The following is a 19,226-nucleotide window of genomic DNA, read 5'->3' on the forward strand; positions in this document are numbered from 1 at the left end:
ATGGTTCCAGAGTTTGAACTTTAACCACCACACTGTATAGCCTCTGTCCTGAAGTGGAAGCCTCTGGAAACTGGTTCCTGAGCACCTGAAATTGACTGCTTATTTTGGGCTTTGTTAGCCAGAGACCATCTTTTGCTTGTTTGGAACCTGATAGCCCTATCATGCTCTCTAAGAGTATCTAAGAGAAAATCTCTATGTGGAGTCTCTTAAGGACTTGTGTCTAAGAAGTAGAAATGTTAGCAAAAAGGGAAAAGAATATTCAGGGAAGCTCTAGAACCTCAGGCACCAGGAGGTGGTAAAAAAAGAGACTTAAGGGCCTAGAAAACAAACAGCTGCCCAGCTATTTCTTGACCATTAAGATAATGGTCATATTTGTGGGAAACAGAGGATGAGTCCAATTAGGGAGACTACACAATTGGGGATTAAGTACACAAATACACCATTTTTCCCTTAGAATTTTTACAGGTTGATAAGGATTTTATTATAAATTAAAAGCAAAGCAAATAACAAAAAGATAGAAATAGCCCATCAGTCTTGCTCCACACTAAGGTAAAATGGCAAGAATTTTTCTTGCTGTCATGCCAATGCAGAAAACTCATGTTCCAAATGGTGAATGTGGTGGTGGTAGTGAAGAATCTGACAAATGGGCTCAAGGTCTTTTAATCTTTCTTCCTAACATCAGACTTCAGAAAACTGCAACAAAAGCTTTAATCACTTCTTCCATATATAAAAAAAAATACTTTGTTCTATTCTAAAATAATAAAGCTTTGCTTGCCCAAATGATATTTTCTTTTTGGGGAGGTGCAGAGAGGGGCTGCTTTGTGAAATATTTACAGTGCTGGTAGCACGAAGAGTGCTTCAGTTTTGCGTGGGAATGTATGATGGGTTCAGTATGATGCCTGGATACAGTCTGAAACTGGCAAGCAGACAGTGAAGCTGGGTAGTACTTAAAGAAAAGCTGCAGGCGTATAGATAATTCATCCTTCACCTGGTGCTCTTGGCGGGACAGGTGGTGCTGTCCATGCAGCACTGTGGCAGCGGCCAGCAGAGATCTGACGAACATTTTTCCCTTGCAGAACTGTTACCAGGGTTGGTTCTCGAACGTGGTTGGTGTGGCCTAGACCAAGCTGGGTATAAATTAAAAATAAATAAAGAGTCAATTAAAAAGAGGAAGCCAAGATGAAGAAATTTGTCTTAGATGGCATTAGATATAAATATGTTAATATCTGTTATCAAGCAACAATATCAAAATAATGAAAATCTGATTTTCTCTATCAGAATGTTTCACATCTCAGACTATCTCCTAAAAACTAAGCTGCAACAAATTTAGCACATCTTAGCAACTTAATGACTTATCCACATCCTTGGATTCTATTTCTAGAGAAGGAATGAGTTTTTGGAATGTTAAAAGAAAAAACAAAAACAATGATTTATAGAGTTTTTACTTAATACACATTGACTTCTTGATTTTTAATAACACGAACTGCTTGTATAACAATAACTAAACATTTATAAAAACATACACATAAGTAGATTCTCATCTCTGTATTTCTGTTTCTAGGGTCTGACTGGGATACCCTACTTCAACATCATCAGGGAGGATCATGCTTAGGTCCTGCCAGGGACTTTCCAAAGGTGTCCTCAACAGTAACTCTTCTTTCATTAAGGAAACATGAAGAGCAGCTTCCTCATCTGTTAATACAGTGATAAGGACACCACATGGCCAAACTGAGGCTACTATGAATAATAATGGACCTAGATTTGAGGGCACTGATTCTAGGGATACCCAGGCCCAAAGAGGATTTATGGAGTATGAAGATGCAGCTCTGCATGTGGGGTTGAAAGCCAAGGTAGTAGCAGACATCTCAGACATCTCCCACCAAAGTCTCTCCCTCCTCCATGATTAGGGTAGGCTGAATGTTAATAACAACTTCTCAAGTCTTCTATGTGCCAGCCACTTATCAATGTGTGTAGACATTCACATATATTTTCAATTCCCCTTAATCACTTTGCTTTGCTGTCAGATTAAAAAAAAATTATTGAGGGGCTTCCCTGGTGGCATAGGGGTTAAGTCTCAGTGACACTGCCATGATGGCCTGGGTTTGGTCCCTGACCAGGCAGCTGACCCACATGGCACAGCAGACCTCTCCTGAATCACCTGCTGCTCCTGTGTATTTCAGTAGTTCTGCTTGTTCTACTCCCCTCTCTGTCTCTGGTGAATCCTCTTACCCCTCACACCTCTGGCCTACACCCCAGCTCTTGTATGCATGAATAAAAATAGATCTTTCAAAAAGTTATTGCAGTAACATTGATTTTAACATATAAGTTTCAGGTGTACAGCATTGTGCTTCAACATGTATAGTATATATACTATATCATAATCACCACCAAAAATCTAGTTGCCATCCATTGCCATATAACTGAGTCCCTTTACCCATTTCACCCATGCCAATCCTTTTCTCCTCTGGTTAACATCAATATGTTCTCTGTAACAGATGATTTTTTTAAATCATGGATAATACTTACTTCACCACAATCAAGAGAGAGATATGCATAACTGAATTCAAAGAGTAATCAGTCCTTTGGCAAAGTGATATGCTTTGGTGCACTGTGATATTAGGAATTTCCTAGCTTATCCCTTTTCCAAATGAGGAACACTCGGAGACTGCTAGAATTTGAGAGAGTTAACAAGTGAGGTAAATAATTACCTGCCCGGGCCTCCCCAGTGGCGCAGCAGTTGAGCACTGGGTTTCGAAGCCGACTGCAGCCTCTCCAGCGCCGGTTCAAACCCCAGCTGCTCCCCGGCCACCGGAGGAGGGTCCCACATGGTGCGCAGACCTCTCCTGCCGCCCGCTGCTCCCCTCAGCAGTGTACCTTGGTCCTTCTACCTGCTCTGCTCCCCGCTCTGGCTCTGGTGAATTCTCTCACCCTCCCGCGCTTCTGACTGTACCCAGTGCTTGTATAAATAAATAAATAAATAAACAAACAAATAAATCTTTAAAAAAAAAAAATAATAATTACCTGCCCTTCTGAATTGCTCCCCCAGGCATATACATCTCCGTTTGATGCCAAAGCAAGTGTGTGCTCAGCTCCAACTGCCACGTCTTCGATGATCACTCCAGCCAGGACAGGGATTTGCTGTGGTCGATTATGGTTTCGGGCACGCCCCTCTGGTAAGCCTATCAAACGATCTGAAAAGATGACAATCATTTATAGATGTCATACTATAGTCCTTTTATGTTTTCTAATGAGTCTCAATTTTTATGGTGGAATGGCAAGGACATATATAACTCACTGGCGCAAAAACTATTCTGGTAAGGTATGTTGAGTAGAGTCTGAGTGAATAAAAAGTTTCAAACTGTTTCTTTACAAAATATCAGTTTCCTCATAAAAATAAGTAAAATTAATCTAATATTAGTAGCTTATTTCAAACCAAAAGCCACCTCCAGTATCCTAATATTTGAGGGAACTGGTACCAAGTCCCTAAAAAAATTTTTTTAAAGATTTATTTATTTATACAAGAACTGGGGTACAAGCCAGAGGCACAGGGAGGGTGAAAGAATTCACCAGAGGCAGAGATACTGAAACACACTGCTGAGGGGAGCAGCGGGCGAGACAGGAGAGGTCGGCCACGCCATGTGGGTTTCTCCCTGGTCGGCCGGGAATTGAACCCATGCTGCAGAGGCTGCAGACAGCTTCACAGCGCTGTGCTCAACTCGCTGCACCACTGGGGAGGCCCTAAAATTCTTACATTCTAAGAAAAGATGTCATTCAACCTATTTTTTTTTTTTTAAGATTTTATTTATTTATGTGTACAAGAACTGGGGTACAGGCCAGAGGTGTGGTAGGTGAGAGGATTCACCAGATACAGAGCGGGGAACTGAACAGGCAGATAGACTGAAGTATACTGCTGAGGGGAGCAGCAGGCAAGTCAGGAGAAGTCTGCTGTGCCATGTGGGTAGCTCCCTGGCTGGCTGTGGATCAAACTAGCGCTGCAGAGGCTATGGACAGCTTCACAGTGCTGTGCTTAACAAACCCTTGCGCTACCAGGGAGGCCCCATTCAACCTATCTTATCCTCAAATTTCCAATCAACCTTTCCCTGTACCTTTGCTGTCAAGCTTTTAGAAAGTATAGCTCCTGTTGTTCTATGTCCTCTAGGCCTGTTTGGCTTGGGCGCCTTCTACAAACTAACATCTACTCTCACCACTTCACTGAACTGTACATCTTCAAAGTCATGAATAGATCCCAACTGTCTAGTGTAGCAGTCTTTTAAACAGGCTCCAGCATACAGAGCTCCACAGAGCTTGACAACATAGCCTCATCTTCTCCTACCCCTCAGAGACGCTGCACTATCCTGGTCCACTGGCTACCTCTCTCTCTACTCTTTTCAAAGTTAACTCTTCCAAGTTCTCATCCTCATTCTGTGCTCACCTCACATTCCTAGAGTTATAGACTTTCTTTTCCCACTCTAAACTCTCTCCCTGGGTTTCTCAGAGCCTATTGCAAACCTACATCTTCATCAACCAATCTCTCTGTAACTTAACCTACAAATCCCCAATAACTTGTAGGACACATCTTTATACATATATCTAGAGTATATAGCATCAATTCAATATGGCTAAAACTAAGGTCTTTGTTCTTCTCAAGACCTATCCTTAGTAATGGCATCAATGTTCTTCCAAGATTACAAACTATTAGAAACTTGACTCATGGCTTAATTCTTATCAACCGTACAGCTCCCCTCTCTCTTGCCACTACTACTTGCCAAGAAGTTCCATGAAGAAGGTGAATATGTTACCCAAAATCCCTACTATGAATATTTGGGTCATGAACCTACTCATGATTTTGAACCTTGAATATCTACGAATTTCTGAGACCTGAAACTGCGGTCCCTGGAAGGGATGGGAGTGATGCAGAATCCAGAGGAGCTCTGCTGGTTAAGGCAATGCTTGTGACAACATGGTGGAGGCAGCAGAGAGAAGGAGAAGAGCTTTGGCTGGGAATTTTCTAGTAAGGGAGAAGGCACTGGCATGAGGGATGATTTATGAGAAGAAAAGTTTGTCTTTATGACAAACTTCATGGAAGAGGAGCAGAAAAACAGCTAATGAATGAAAGTCATAGTGGCCATTCATCACCCAGAACAAAAAAAAAAAAAAGGACTCAACTTAGAGCATCTTGGAAAGCAAATGTTTCTATAGTACATGTATAGACAAAACAAGCAACATAACGACCAAAAGTTCCTTACCTTGACCAAATGTATACACATGGCCATCTTTGGTCAATGCAACAGAAAATTGAGTTCCACAAGCAACCTTTTTTATTCCAATTCCACAAAGGACATCAACTTTCTATAAAATCAAAGTATAAGGCACACACTTTAAAAAAGGGAAAATAAAACATTCTTGCATTTGTCTACTATATATATTAACTCAAGGATTCTTCTAATGAAAATATTAATAGTTACCTACCTATTTCGACCCAAATCTACTAGTCTTAAATGCTATTTTCTCATATTGCTCCGTAAACTATCTTAATTGTAGGAGTAAGTATGCAGAGGCAGAGGCATTTGACTAAAATCCCCAAGACCTCATGTGAAGAGGAAAAATTCCTCTGGGCAACAGAACCACAGAGAATCCTGTGCTCTTTTAACACATGGTGCTCCTTGTAACACCATGTAACACCATGGACCTTGTAACACCATGGTGCTCCCATTAGACTTCTTATGCTTTCTTAGGTGACAATAGCGGTTTAAAACTTCCCCAGATAGGGTTTCCTAGTTTTCTATATTTCTATCTGAATATTCACCAGTCTAGTTATAAAGATGTCATAGATTATAGAAGATGGTGAATCTTAAGTTGAATATAAATTGAATATTTGTATATCATGCTTGTTAAATGCATTAGGAAAATCACATAAAATAATTATTATAGGAGGTCTTCTGCAGGGTTCGGAAATATTCTATGAAAGTTTTAATTTAGTTGTTTATATACTTGAATTTCCTTTCTATTTTTTGAAAGGAGGAAAATGCCTGGAAAATTCAGTGATAATAATAAGATGAAGTGGCAGCTGCAAGCAGAGGGTTAGAAAAGATTGTTCATGGTTCCCTCCATAAGACACCCTGGAGATGTATTTATAACTATTTCTTCTATATGTGGGAAGGAGTTCTATGGTGTTCAGCCTGTATATGGGAGACAGAAGCTTAGTCTTGCAGAATTTTTACATCAATTTTAACCAGTAATGGCTTATTTAAAATCAAGATATAGAATGCTGGATATTCAAACCACCAACAAAACTTTCTAAACTTCATTATGAATTCTAAAATTCATTATGAATTTGGTAAATATGAATATTTATAAAAATATTAAAGGTAAATTATTTTCCACTAAAAAAGAAATAATGACATAAGTGAAAATGTTGTATAAAACCCTAAATTAAAGATAATACTGACCTGAGGAGAAGATTTTGCAGTGGAATTTCCTAAGCCTAATTTTCCATAATCCCCATCTCCAAAAGCCCACACCATGGAGCCATCTGCTGATACCGCCAAAGTGTGGTTTAAGCCACAAGCCACCTGGAGAAGAAACAGAATATTCAGTAAGGCAAATCACAGTGCCTAAAACACACAGCCCTATTTCTGGAAGCATTTTCCTGACTGCAGTGAAAAACTTGGCTGTTTCTAAAGATTTTTACTAGTTTCAGCATCCTCTATATATGTTAACCAAAATGTGTCAACAAGAAATAATTCCTAATGTTCCTAAAGTAACTTTTTTCTTTAAAGTGAAATCCTTCACATAACTGTAGCTTACTAAAAATCAGAGCACAAAGATAGGAAAAGGGTACACATGACTTAAAAATACTATTCACACTAGAAATTAATACAGAAAAAGATAACAATATCTTATCTCCTTGTTAAGAGACAGTCTCAATGTGGACAGACAAGGACAATTACTGCTTAAGAGCAGTAGCTGCCGGGCCTCCCTGGTGGCGCAGTAGTTGAGCGCTGGGCTGCGAAGCTGCCCGCAGCCTCTGCAGCGCCGGTTCGATCCCCAGCCACCAGCGAGGGTCCCACATGGCGCACAGACCTCTCCTGCCTCCTGCTGCTCCCCTCAGCAGTGTATTTCGTCAGTCTGACTGTTCGCTCCCCACTCTGGCTCTGGTGAATTCTCTCACCCTCCCACGCTTCTGACTGTACCCAGTGCTTGTGTAAATAAATAAATCAATCTTTAAAAAAAAAAAAAAAGAGCAGTAGCTGCCAATGATGCTGCAATTTAGATGTCTACTTCCTGGCTACAGAATAAGGATCACAAAAGTATATTGTCTAACAGCTTTATATCAAATCATATTAGTATTTTATGGAAGGGCTTTTAAAATATTCACACCCTGAATTAAGGCTTTCATCTGCTTATCAAATGGATAAACTTAAATTGATTTAAAATGTAAATTTTCACACTGGGAAAAAATGAAAAATGATCACTGGTGGTTCTGGTCTTTCTGAAAATTAGTGTCTAAGTATACACACAAGAAATAAACTATGATCAGATAGACCATATAATGATCTATTCCTTGCCTGTCCAATCTGATATCCCTCCAATGCAGTCACTCTTTCCGGAAGTTTTTTGTTAGAAGTGTTTCCAAGACCCAGACGGCCATAGTCACCATTCCCAAAGGTAAACAGCTTGCCATCTGAAGTTACCACTGCTGAATGCTTGAAGCCACAAGACATCTACAGACAGAATCAACAGGGAGAAAAAAATTTTTTTAAGAAGAGAATAAATGGAAAAACAAAAGGAAAGGAAAAGGAAGGAAGGAATTTTTGGTTAAAAATGTAGTAATAAACATTAAAGAACAGTTCAGGACTTAGATCCTAACTGTTCAACGTGTCCTATTCCCCCAGGTCTTATCTACCTCATCATCCTCAGGAAGACCAAACCACACAGCATACCTTGGAATAACTTTTGTACACAGAAGACCTAGACTATGATGTGAGAGAATGAGTGGGAAATTCTTTGTAAACGCTAAGGTACTATATAATTTTACAATATTATTTTAGCTCATTAATTGATTTTCCAGTAAATGTATATGAACTCAACCTCTGTAACAATAATGACAGGCTAAAAACAAAACTTTCCATTTATTAATGTATCAAGAACTGTGTGGCAGTAGTTAAACTCCACAGCGTTTCTTCAAAAAACCGCAGCACCCTAACCCAGCTGGCTCAGGAAAAAGGAATCCATTCTACTACCAAAGCCCATTTAAGTGAGAAGCTCAAAAATTGAATATGAACAGCCAAAGCCATAAAATCTCTTAAAATGATTATGTAATGCATTTTTACTATTATTTCCTATTCCTAAATTAGAGAGCCCTAGTCAACAGCTAGTGTGTTTGTATTCAAAGACAAACTTATCCACATCCTGCCTGACCTGCACCACTTCTTCTCCTTGCAAGGCCTCAATTTGCCTGGGCCGCCGTTGCCTGTCGCTGTTCCCATGGCCGAGTTTGCCATAATCACCATCTCCCCAGCTAAAGACCTCACCACTTTCAGTTAGGGCCATTGAGTGCCCATCAGAACCACAGGAAGTCACCAGCTGGGTCACCACAAAGCCTGGAACAGAGCAGAAACCCAACAAGAGTCACTGGATGCTAAAACTCCCTTCGCTACTTGAAGCTGCTACAGAATACTCTCAGAATTGAAAAATATCAAAATGGCACTACAGAAATAAAAAGAATTATTTAATTTATAGCCAAAACCTAGTAAATGTCACCTAAAATAATAATGATAAGGAAGAGGAAAAGGGTGCTTCACATGGACTATCTTATTTTTTATTTTCACACAGAAACTATGAGGCAGATACTCTTACAGTTGGGGAAAATGGTCACAAACAGGTCTGGTAGCTTGTGCAATGTTCCAGAGGCAGGATGTGGGAGAGCTGGGTATGTACCCAGCCCTCCCATCTCCACTCTGTATTCTTCACAGCTAAACATCAAGAAAGAGCACTTAGAGCTACTTAGGAATTGGTTCTGAATTCACTGTCACTTTTAAGCTTTTACTTAAAAATTCTCTTTTTGCTTTCTTTGTAGGCATCAAAGTTTACATAAAGAATAAGCTAGGGGCTCCTACAGTGATTACTCTTGAGGTACTCATTTTCTACATCAGAGAATTCTGAGACAGAGGCACCCTTTAAAGTCTTTTGTACATTTGCATGTTTCCATATAAAATGATTTTTAATTTCAATGAAAAACTTGTGTGATTGTTATTAATAGCTGCCTAATTACAGTTTTGCAATTTTAAAGAATTTGTTTTATCATCTTCATTGCTATGGTAAATAACTTGCAAATTATATAGCCTACAATACTGTAAATAAGGCTGTACATGCCTAAACAAGAATCTAAATATATATGACTTTAACTGGCAAAGGGTTGAGATGAGTTCCAACAAAAGCAAACATTTCTACAGTCAGGTCATAGTTTATGCCCAGCTGTTAACTGAGGATAATTTTACCTTGTAAGGCTGAAATAACTGTCAACACATGAAGGTCGTCTGAATTTCCTTGTCCTAATCTGCCATAACTTCCTTCTCCACAAGCCAACACTGTGCCATTGGCCTGGATGACAAAGGTACAATTCTGACCACATATGACCTAGTATAAAAACACACAAATATATTACCCTTTATCATACAGTGTTGACATGCAAACTTATTTTAAAGATTTTATTTATTTATGCATACAAGAGCTGGGGTGTAGGCCAGAGGTTTGGGGGGGTGGGATGGGTGAGAGGATTGACCAGAGACAGAGTGGGGAGCAGAACAGGTGGACTGACTAAAGTAAATGCTGAGGAGAGCAACAGGCGAGGAGAGGTCTGCTATGCCATGTGGGTAGCTCCCTGGCTGGGGATTGAACTCGTGCTGCAGTGGCTGCTGATGGTGCTGAGACTTATTCCCTTGCACCATCAGGGAGGCCCCAACATGCAAACATTTTAAATGATTACATGCATACCTAATGTAACTATGGAGTTCCTAGAAGGCCTTGATTATTACAAAATGGCTTACTTAACCAAAAGATGTATGAGGCTCATCTGACTATTTAAGGTATAACAGTTTAGAGCCATATTATCTACAGGGATTTCAGCCAACTGTGCAGAGTTTAATAATATTAACAGCAAAACAGAAGAGGAAAGGGTGATGGGGAAATCTTAAAGACTGGCTGAAGTTCAGCAAAAAGCAAAAACTCAAGAGGATATAGATGAGAAAGAACAGGGTATTGTGGGACTTAATGAAGCAGAAAAGAACAAAAGAGAAAGCAGCAGCGTCAAGAAGGTTACTGGGGGCCTCCCTGGTGGTGCAAGGGGTTAAGCACCACACTATGAAGTAAACCTCAGCCTCTGCAGCATGAGTTCGATCCCCAGAGGACCAGGGAGCAACCCACATGGCGCAGCAGACCTCTCCTGTCTCACCCGCTGCTCCCCTCAGCATTGTATTTCGGTCAGTCTGCCTGTTCTGTTCCCCACTTTGTCTCTGCTGGGTCCTCACATCCCCCATGTCTCTGGCCTGTACCCCAGCTCTTGTATGCATAAACAAATCTTTAAAAAAAAAAAAAGAAGGTTACTGGAGGATGGGAGGGGTGTCAATGAAATCTAGCTAAAGAGCCCAGTAAGTTTATGACCCTAAAGAATAAAACCAGTAATTAAGAATATCTGGACTTCTATGTATATGCACTAGGTAGGCCTACTGCATCATGGTATTAATTACACTTAAAAATGTGAAATTTAAGAATAACTATAAGAAAAAATAAAAATCAACAAATAACTATGAACCAGAGACACACTATGGAGGGTGGAGGGGCGGGGAAAGGAAGGATTGGGGTCAAAATAAGGGGGTTGCAATTGTATGGGGAATATAAAAATAAAATTTAAAATGCTCAAAAAAATGTGAAATTTAGAAACTTACTAACAAAAACTTACGTGTGATTAAAAACTTTAGAAATATGTTATTTGAAAGTTTTATATCATAGTCTTTAGTGATTCCTCATAAAACTATGAGATGGACAAACTTTATCCCACAGTAAGTAACAGACAACAGAGGAATCAGATGTGTCAATTCCCAAGTTTCTTCTCTACTCTTTTACCCTGTTAGTTACCTGTTGAGCCTGAGAGAATGAGGGAGCTGCTGCAGGTACCATTACATTTCTTCCAGCTTCTGCCAACTGTCCATGCCTGCCAGCACCCCACAGGTAGACATCACATTTACCTCCCAGATGCCAGTCCTAGAAAACCATAATCATCTCAAAATAAGATTCATCCATTCATTCAAAGAGCCATACATTTGGTACCTAATGCACAACAGCCTCTATAGGATACACTAGCACAAATACACAAGCATTTAGAATCAGAAGATTTACTGAGAACTACCATAGTAATCTTTATCTTTACTGACCTCAGGTCTAGAAGTTGCCCAAGACATAATTTGTTCATCCATGCCATTAATCCATTTACTGTTATCCTGCAAGACAGGGCAAACATCAGGATCAATCTTGCTTAATAAAGATTTACCTATTCTTAGATAAAATCTGGGAACAACCCAAATGCCCAAAAATAGATGACTAGATCAAGAAGATGTGGTATATATACACAACGGAATACTATTCAGCAATCAAAAAGATAAACTCATGCCATTCACAGCAATGTGGATGGAGCTAGAAGGAATTATGCTCAGTGAAATAAGTCAGAAAGAAAAAGAAAAACATCAGATGGGTTCCTTGTAGGAGGAATACAGGGAAACCAATTAAGACATCAGTGTAAAAAATAATAACAATACAAAACACAACAAAGCAAAAACAGACAATTATAAATCACAGACATCCTGCAGGGGAGGAGGAGGGAGAGGGATCAGAGGGCGGGAAGGAGGGAGGAGCACAGGGGACTGTGGTGATAGTGCATATGTGCATTGGTGAAGGAAATTCTATGGGGACTACATCTGAGGGGGGGAAGCAAATAGTTTAAAAATGAACAATGATGTAAAAAATAAATAAAAAAATAAAATTTTAAAAAAGATTTACCTATTCTTGAATAACTCTTTCTAGCAACTAAGTTTTATTTTCCACAAAGAACCTGTTAATATTATGAGATATTAAGAGTAGTTTTATAATAGTCCCAAACTTACTATTAAGTGCAGTTACTATTTTCCTTTGTTACAAACACTTTCACTACCAATTATCACTATTGTTTGGTGATTCGAAGGTAATCACTATGTCATATGAGCGCCCATAGGTACCAGGTCATTGTGCAGGAGCCATCACCCCTATGGACTTGATACATAGCTTTGGACAGGTAACTCTGTCTGGGCTTCAGTTTCCTCACCTACAAAATGGCAAATTTGGCACAAATGGGCTCATAAGGACACTTGTTTTATACTGAATGGATATTCAGGTATTCATATATAGTCCAGTGTTTATGTAAATAAATCTTAATTGAAATGCTCTTCCATATCCTTGATTTATACTGATTAAAACATAACTGAGGGCCTACCACAGCTACTGCAGCACAAGTTTGATCCCCACCAAGGGAGCAACCCACACCGTGCAGTAGACCTCTCCTGACTCGCCCGCTGCCCCCCTCAGCAGTGTATTTCAGTCAATCTGCCTGTTCTGTTCCCCACCCTGTCTCTGGTGGATCCTCTCACCACCTGCACTTCTGGCCTGCACCCCCATTCTTGTATGCATAAATAAGTAAATCTTTAAAAACAAACACAAATGAACTGTCAGATAATCTAGAAACTAAATGTGGAATTAATCACATAAGGTAACCAGAAAAAGATAATAAAATATTCACAGATAAGGTTCTAACAAGAGACCTACAGACCAAAAAAAAAAAGCAGGGGAAATATGGGATTATGTTATTGAGTGCTACCAAGTTTTTAAGAGCTTCACAGTTCTCATATAATCAATTATTATCATCTTAAAAGGCTGCCATCAGATTGAAAGCTAGAAGAAAGCAAAATATTTTAAGTGCAGCCAAGGGTATGCTTTTGCAATTTATTTATGCTTCAATAATTTATGGATTTAAGATTCACAGTTCAAGTTAGTTGTTTCAAGACTTATACTTCAAGCTAGTCAAGCTAGCAAATACTTATTGAATATCTAACAAATGCGAAACACCCATTTGTAGCAGCGTCAGCTGCAAATAACAGCACCTTATATTATTACACTTACCATTAGGAATACAAGTTCATCCTCTGGAACAGGCTCTAGATCAGGAACAGTAAAAGATTCTGGAAACTGTGCTCCATTAGTTAGGGCTTCGGCAGCTTTTATAGTGGTTGAGAAACATTCTAACCAGGCCCACTCATTTGGATTCCAGGATGCAGGGTCAGGGAGACAGTTTTGGTGGTGTGGTGGCACTGGTGGGTTACACAATAACTGATCCAGATGAAGTCCCACAGCAAGAGAAGCCAAACATTGCATATAGGGGCTGTGAACAAGTTGGTCGCCACAAACCACATGAGGCTAAGAGAAAATGCAAGGATATTATATTCAATATTATGCTGAAGAGTCTGTGGCAAATACTATAAATCAATCTACTGGTACTCTGAGACACAGGTATTTTAAATGTTTTAGAGTCAATAAATAATTTGAAGAAGAATGATACAAACACTAAACAAATTTGAAGGTTATTTTTTAGTTTTGCTCTAACTAAAATGAACTAAAAGGAGGCTTAGGATTACTGAGCAACTGTTTTAAGCCTGATCTATCTTTGTTTAATTCTGCCCAAACACTCCCACATATTTTCCTGAGACCTTATGTTCTTAAGAAATAAATTCAAAGCTGTAATTCCAATTACATCTGTAGATCTCTAGGAGTTAGTATAATCAGTTACCTTTTCATAGGCATATTGCTCCTGAAGCATCATGGGTAGCCTCTCCAGAAATGCTCTCATGCAGGGAGCCATGTTTAATCCCAGAACACCCTGTTGTTTCAGTGCTGTCCTACAGGTTGCTAAAACATGATTGGCAGCAGCCCATTCTGCTGTACAATTCACGACCAAAACATCCTGATGGAAAATAAATCATATCACATGCTGTATTTGTATGCATAAAAGATAATTCTATCACCACTCATATCTGAGAAATTCCATCCAGCAAGTGCATTAAATACTTTTGCTATATGGACATCTTATGCTGTACTTTCAATGCCAATGAACTTCATGAACTTTAATGCCTATGAACAGTTAGGATTAGGTTAGCCTAAATTGTGTTTAAAAACTAGTATAAGAAATAATCATAGAACTTGTGAACTATATGAATTAGCTGACATTTCTTAAAGACACATCAATTACTTGCTATTATATAGGACTGATAGGACACAGTATTGAGTATATTTTAAAATATACTATCATGTGCATGACATGATTACAAGGATACTAGAGGAAGTAGTCTTGTCTGTTCAGAAACAAACTGCAAATGATGAGGCATTGTTCTAACTGTAGCAGTACAGTATAGGCCACTACTGTCTAGGGCCTAGGCGTCTACATGTTGCTGCTTGCAGGACTATTTATGCAGGTTTACAGTTCTATTTCAATATCTTTTAACCATGTAAAATGTAAATCAAAGCAACACATTGGCTCTATTCATAAAGGAGTGAAAAGCAATATGGTAAGGGATATATCATAATTCATAATACAGAATTGCTTCAGAGAAGGGGGCTAGTACTGTTCACTACAGTATTAAATTTGGAAGCCAAGACATGTTTAGTACACTTGAGTTAAAGGTCTTTGGGATGGTCCTTTTTCCCAGGGAAAATTCTTTTGAAACAGTTTAGTGCTGTCTCAAAAAATCATGGCAGAAAATCAAAATCCACTTTATAAGATCCAATGGAAATGAAGTTGTTCAGTAATTAAGCATTTTCACCAAAGGTTAGGGTACAGTAGAAAGAGTACTAGATTATAAATGAGGAGACCTGGGTTCTAGGTTTCCTTCTGGCAGTAAAGAGTAGCATTATCTTTGACAAGTAGTAATCCCTCTGCATATCAGTTTTCTCCTCTGTAAAATGGCATGCTTGGACTACGATGTTTAAGGTACCTTACAGGTTTATGTTCTATGATTCTATATAAATGCAAAATTACCTTTGATCTATTTGAGCAAGCAGCTACCCCAACATCTGGAATCCATACTGTGGTCTGAATAGCTCCAGAGCCTATCACAACAGTTTGTAAGACAGAACCATCCTAAAATGAGATATAGTTATCAAAACACATTACCTAACCTTAGTTATTGTTTACATTAAATTTATACTTCCTATTCACAAGAACATATTCTTTTTTTTTAAAAGGACTGAATTTTTTTAAAGACTTATTTATTTATGCATGTAAGAACTGGTGTGTAGACAGGAGGTGCGGGAGGGTGAGAAGATGATTCATCAGACATAGTGGGGAGCAGAACAGGCAGATCTACTGAAATACACTGCTGAGAGGACCAGCAGGCGAGACAGGATAAATCTGCTAGTCATATGGATTAGCTCCCTGGCCAGCATCTAACTCATGCTGCTTGATAGTGCTGTAACTTAACCCCTGCACCACCAGGAAGTCCTCTCACAAGAATATATTCTAAAGTCTGTACTTTAACTAAATTTGGCAATGTCCTATTCCATAACTACTATCCAATTTTCTAGTGCCTTTCTAGAAGACTTTAAAATTGTAACAGTGAGAAAACAGGCAGAGGTTTCTGAAAAGTTTCTTCATGACATAAGTCAGTATCATGACATAAAATATCCATAGGATTGGCTGGGTTAATTTTTATCATATATGTTAATGTAGAAGATTTTCTTGAGGTAAAAATTATATCTATGCTCTTACCCTTAAGGACCAAATGTTCATGAGCCCACCTAGTCCACCAGACACCAGGGCCAAACCATCTGAACTAAAGGCAACGGTCCGGACAGGGGTGATGTGTCCTCGCAGCTGATAAACACACTTGGCTCCAGTTGATTTCCTATATACATCCTGCAATTAATTTTTATTTTTAACATATTGAAATTTAAATAATTTATGGATGTAAGATTTATAATTCATTCTTGGAGATGCTTAAGGTAAGGAATTGTTCTTCATATGCAGAATTCTATGCCCATAGGAAGTAACTTTAGATAGGGATGTTTCCATGGTGTTCCTACTTCACTGTACCACACACTTAACTTAGGCCTTATCTATCTGTAGTGTCAACTATGATCCACAAACATATGATCCACATATGCCAACATATGATCCACCATTGAATATTTATTGAATATCTCACCTAATAAGTCTGACTTATTAAAAAAAATAAAGTTTACTCAGAAAGCACTTTAATAAGGTATGACAATCACCCACATTTCCTTGTAGATCTTGCTCTGTAGGATATAGTAGTAGTAGCTTAGTGATCAAAGGGGATTATTTTGATGAATATATTATCTATGGCTTCAAATAAGATCTTCAAAAATACCTGAATATATTTACCTGGCAATTTGATTCTGGGTCCCACCATCCTTCTGAACTAGTCACACTGGTCTGTGTGGCATCTTGTGGAATACGCCAAACACATACTAAGCCACTCTGACAGCCACTGAAAAAAATAATTGATCACAAAACCAAAACAAGTCAATATGCAAAATTAGAAATATTTTCAAGTAGCAATTAAGAGCTGACAGAATACTACATTATCATTTAAAAATTTTATTTCTAATAATGCTATTTTTTTTACAAGAATCCAACTAAGACTGATATTCTAACATCACACTCAGGTTACATATCAAGTTTCACATTTAAAAATTGCTCTCTCTATATAAGGTAATTTTATAGTATGAGAAATGATAAGATTAGTAATTGACAATAAACTGCTGAGAAGTCACAGTTAATGCAAATAAGTCTATAGTAATAGGAAAATTAAAATATAAACACAAAAATTTACAACATACGTAGCCATCAGTAAATGCAACTTGGATCCTTTCCCTGGGAGGCTGCACCAAGCAATGCCATTTACAATAGATGGATGACAGAGCGAATATAGACAGTGCCAGCATCCTGAAATAGGCCCCCAGAGTTTCACATTTTCTTCTTTGGCACATGTCATGAGAATACGACCTGTTGGGTCCCACTTCATGCTAACAAGAGTATCCTTAAAACGGAAGGCAGAGAAAAAATACATATAATGTTTTCCTCTCCAATACTTTAAACTTAATAACATATAACCCATACTTCTATTATACAATTATCTTGAAATCAACATGTTACTGTATGCCACAGACAATATCATATTATTACCAGACATCAGAACTATTCACCCTTTAATATAGTCTGCATTCTATGTACTTGCTATAGTCAAAGCTCAATAAATGTTAGCTGAAGGAATGAATTGTGAAATTCTGAGTCAGAAGGGACATGATATCTTTCATTAGTGTTTTTAAAAAGTTATTTTTATTGCCTGGTAATTAAAATATGAAAAACAACAAACTTTTTTTTTTAAAGATTTATTTTTATTTATTTATACAAGCACTGGGTACAGTCAGAAGCGCAGGAAGGTGAGAGAATTCACCAGAGCCAGAGCGGGGAGCAGAGCAGGCAGAAGGACCGAAGTACACTGCTGCGGGGAGTAGCGGGCGGCAGGAGAGGTCTGCGTGCCATGTGGGACCCTCCTCCAGTGGCCGGGGAGCAGCCGGGGATCGAACAGGCGCTGCAGAGGCTGCGGGCAGCTTCACAACCCAGCGCTCAACCGCTGCGCCACCGGGGAGGCCCACAACAAACTTTTTTTAAAAAAGTATCTTTTATACTAAAATAAAATAGTAAATACATATGAAAATCTGAGACATGTTTTGTGTTTATATACTCGTCATCCTTATGCTATTCTTTACCCTCCTTCATATCTTCAAATTTCTAGCTTATTCATGCATTTATTACTTGCCTAGATGGCCCTGTAAACATCTGAATTGGCAAATTTTGTTTAAGGTAAGGAAATCAACTTCACAAATGGAATTTCTAGTATTAGTGTGAGGTACTTTGACAGGAAGTATTCCAAGGGTATTCCTATTTCACTATTTTGGTTTTATTTCCTTCTTGGCTTTATGGCTTTCTTACATAGACTTTCCCACATAGATGTGGTCTAAAGACTTTGATTAATCACAGAATATTAAATAAGTAACTGATAGAAAAAATTTAAAGAAATTAGTATCAATCAATATTCCAGGAAAAACAAAAAACAAGGCAAAGCAACTATCCAGCAAAGATGCTTTACCTTATGTGCATCGATGAGAACAATGCCTCCTTTCTCAAGTGGTTCCTTTGTTCCCATTAACAATTTTCCATCAAAATATCCCACTGCAAATGGTTTGTCTTCACTGAACCAAGCAATGCAAGTTACAGACACTAATATGATAAAAACAAAATAAAAATGTTTTAAAATAAGATACTTATTTTGTTACAATTTAACTTAAAAGATAAAAACTTAGTAACAAATACATGCTATTGTAACTACTTTGTTTCCAAACCTCTCTTCAATGCATTTAGACTAAATGCAGTCTTACAGCAGAGATTCCATACAATCATTTCAAAAGGGTTGTTTATAAGTGACAAGGACTACCTTATTTTTAGTGTTTCATTCTTGTTTGGGCAATTATTGTCAAAGAGAGATGGAAACAGATTTTCCTCATTATAAAATTCCTCTACCATGAAATTGAGAAGTGAAATAACCCAAGTCAGAAGAAAATAAACTGTCTCTTCTTTTGCTTATATTCCCGATTCAATGTGTTTCCATAGTCTGTCATACATGTTCTATTCTAACAATCTATATACATATTTGTTTCCTTATATATAAAACTGGAAAGTTACAAAAGAAGTAAAAAAATACCTTTTAGAGTAGAATGGGGACATGGGAACTGAACAGATTGGAAAAAAAGACTTTTCACTGTATACCTTTTTAAGCATTAAACATACATATTATTACATATGTAATAATATATTAGTTATTCATCCTTAGTGTTAAGTACTTGAATATTTAGAGCAGATTTCAAGTCTCCCTTGAAAGCTAATAATGTTCAAGAGAAAAAAAAGAATCATCATTGGGAGAGATGATCTTGTTAACAAATGAGTGTAACTGAGGAAATGCGGAAAGAGAAGGGAAATTTCTGGTGTGACAAGAGATAGTTCAAAGTCTGCTTTCATTTATTTTCTCATACAGATACCCTCCCCCACACACACATACAGATACAAA

At 38.2% G+C, this 19,226-nt stretch overlaps 1 protein-coding gene across 1 annotated transcript in view; it reads right to left on the reverse strand.

The window, feature by feature from the left end:
• The window catches only part of HERC1 (HECT and RLD domain containing E3 ubiquitin protein ligase family member 1), a 186,697-nt gene that overhangs the window by 13,191 nt on the left and 154,280 nt on the right, over window positions 1-19,226 (reverse strand). The window contains 16 exon segments of the mRNA XM_037502665.2: window positions 989-1,127; window positions 3,022-3,191; window positions 5,247-5,349; window positions 6,450-6,572; window positions 7,569-7,724; window positions 8,422-8,603; window positions 9,501-9,639; window positions 11,137-11,262; window positions 11,433-11,498; window positions 13,207-13,500; window positions 13,871-14,044; window positions 15,116-15,217; window positions 15,845-15,991; window positions 16,481-16,586; window positions 16,939-17,138; window positions 18,252-18,382. Of these exon segments, the coding sequence (XP_037358562.1) occupies window positions 989-1,127; window positions 3,022-3,191; window positions 5,247-5,349; window positions 6,450-6,572; window positions 7,569-7,724; window positions 8,422-8,603; window positions 9,501-9,639; window positions 11,137-11,262; window positions 11,433-11,498; window positions 13,207-13,500; window positions 13,871-14,044; window positions 15,116-15,217; window positions 15,845-15,991; window positions 16,481-16,586; window positions 16,939-17,138; window positions 18,252-18,382 (2,358 nt within the window).

This window comes from Talpa occidentalis, unplaced genomic scaffold (genome assembly GCF_014898055.3).
Source record: "Talpa occidentalis isolate TD23 unplaced genomic scaffold, MPIMG_talOcc4v2.1 talOcc4.11, whole genome shotgun sequence".
NCBI classification, from domain to species: Eukaryota; Metazoa; Chordata; class Mammalia; order Eulipotyphla; family Talpidae; genus Talpa; species Talpa occidentalis.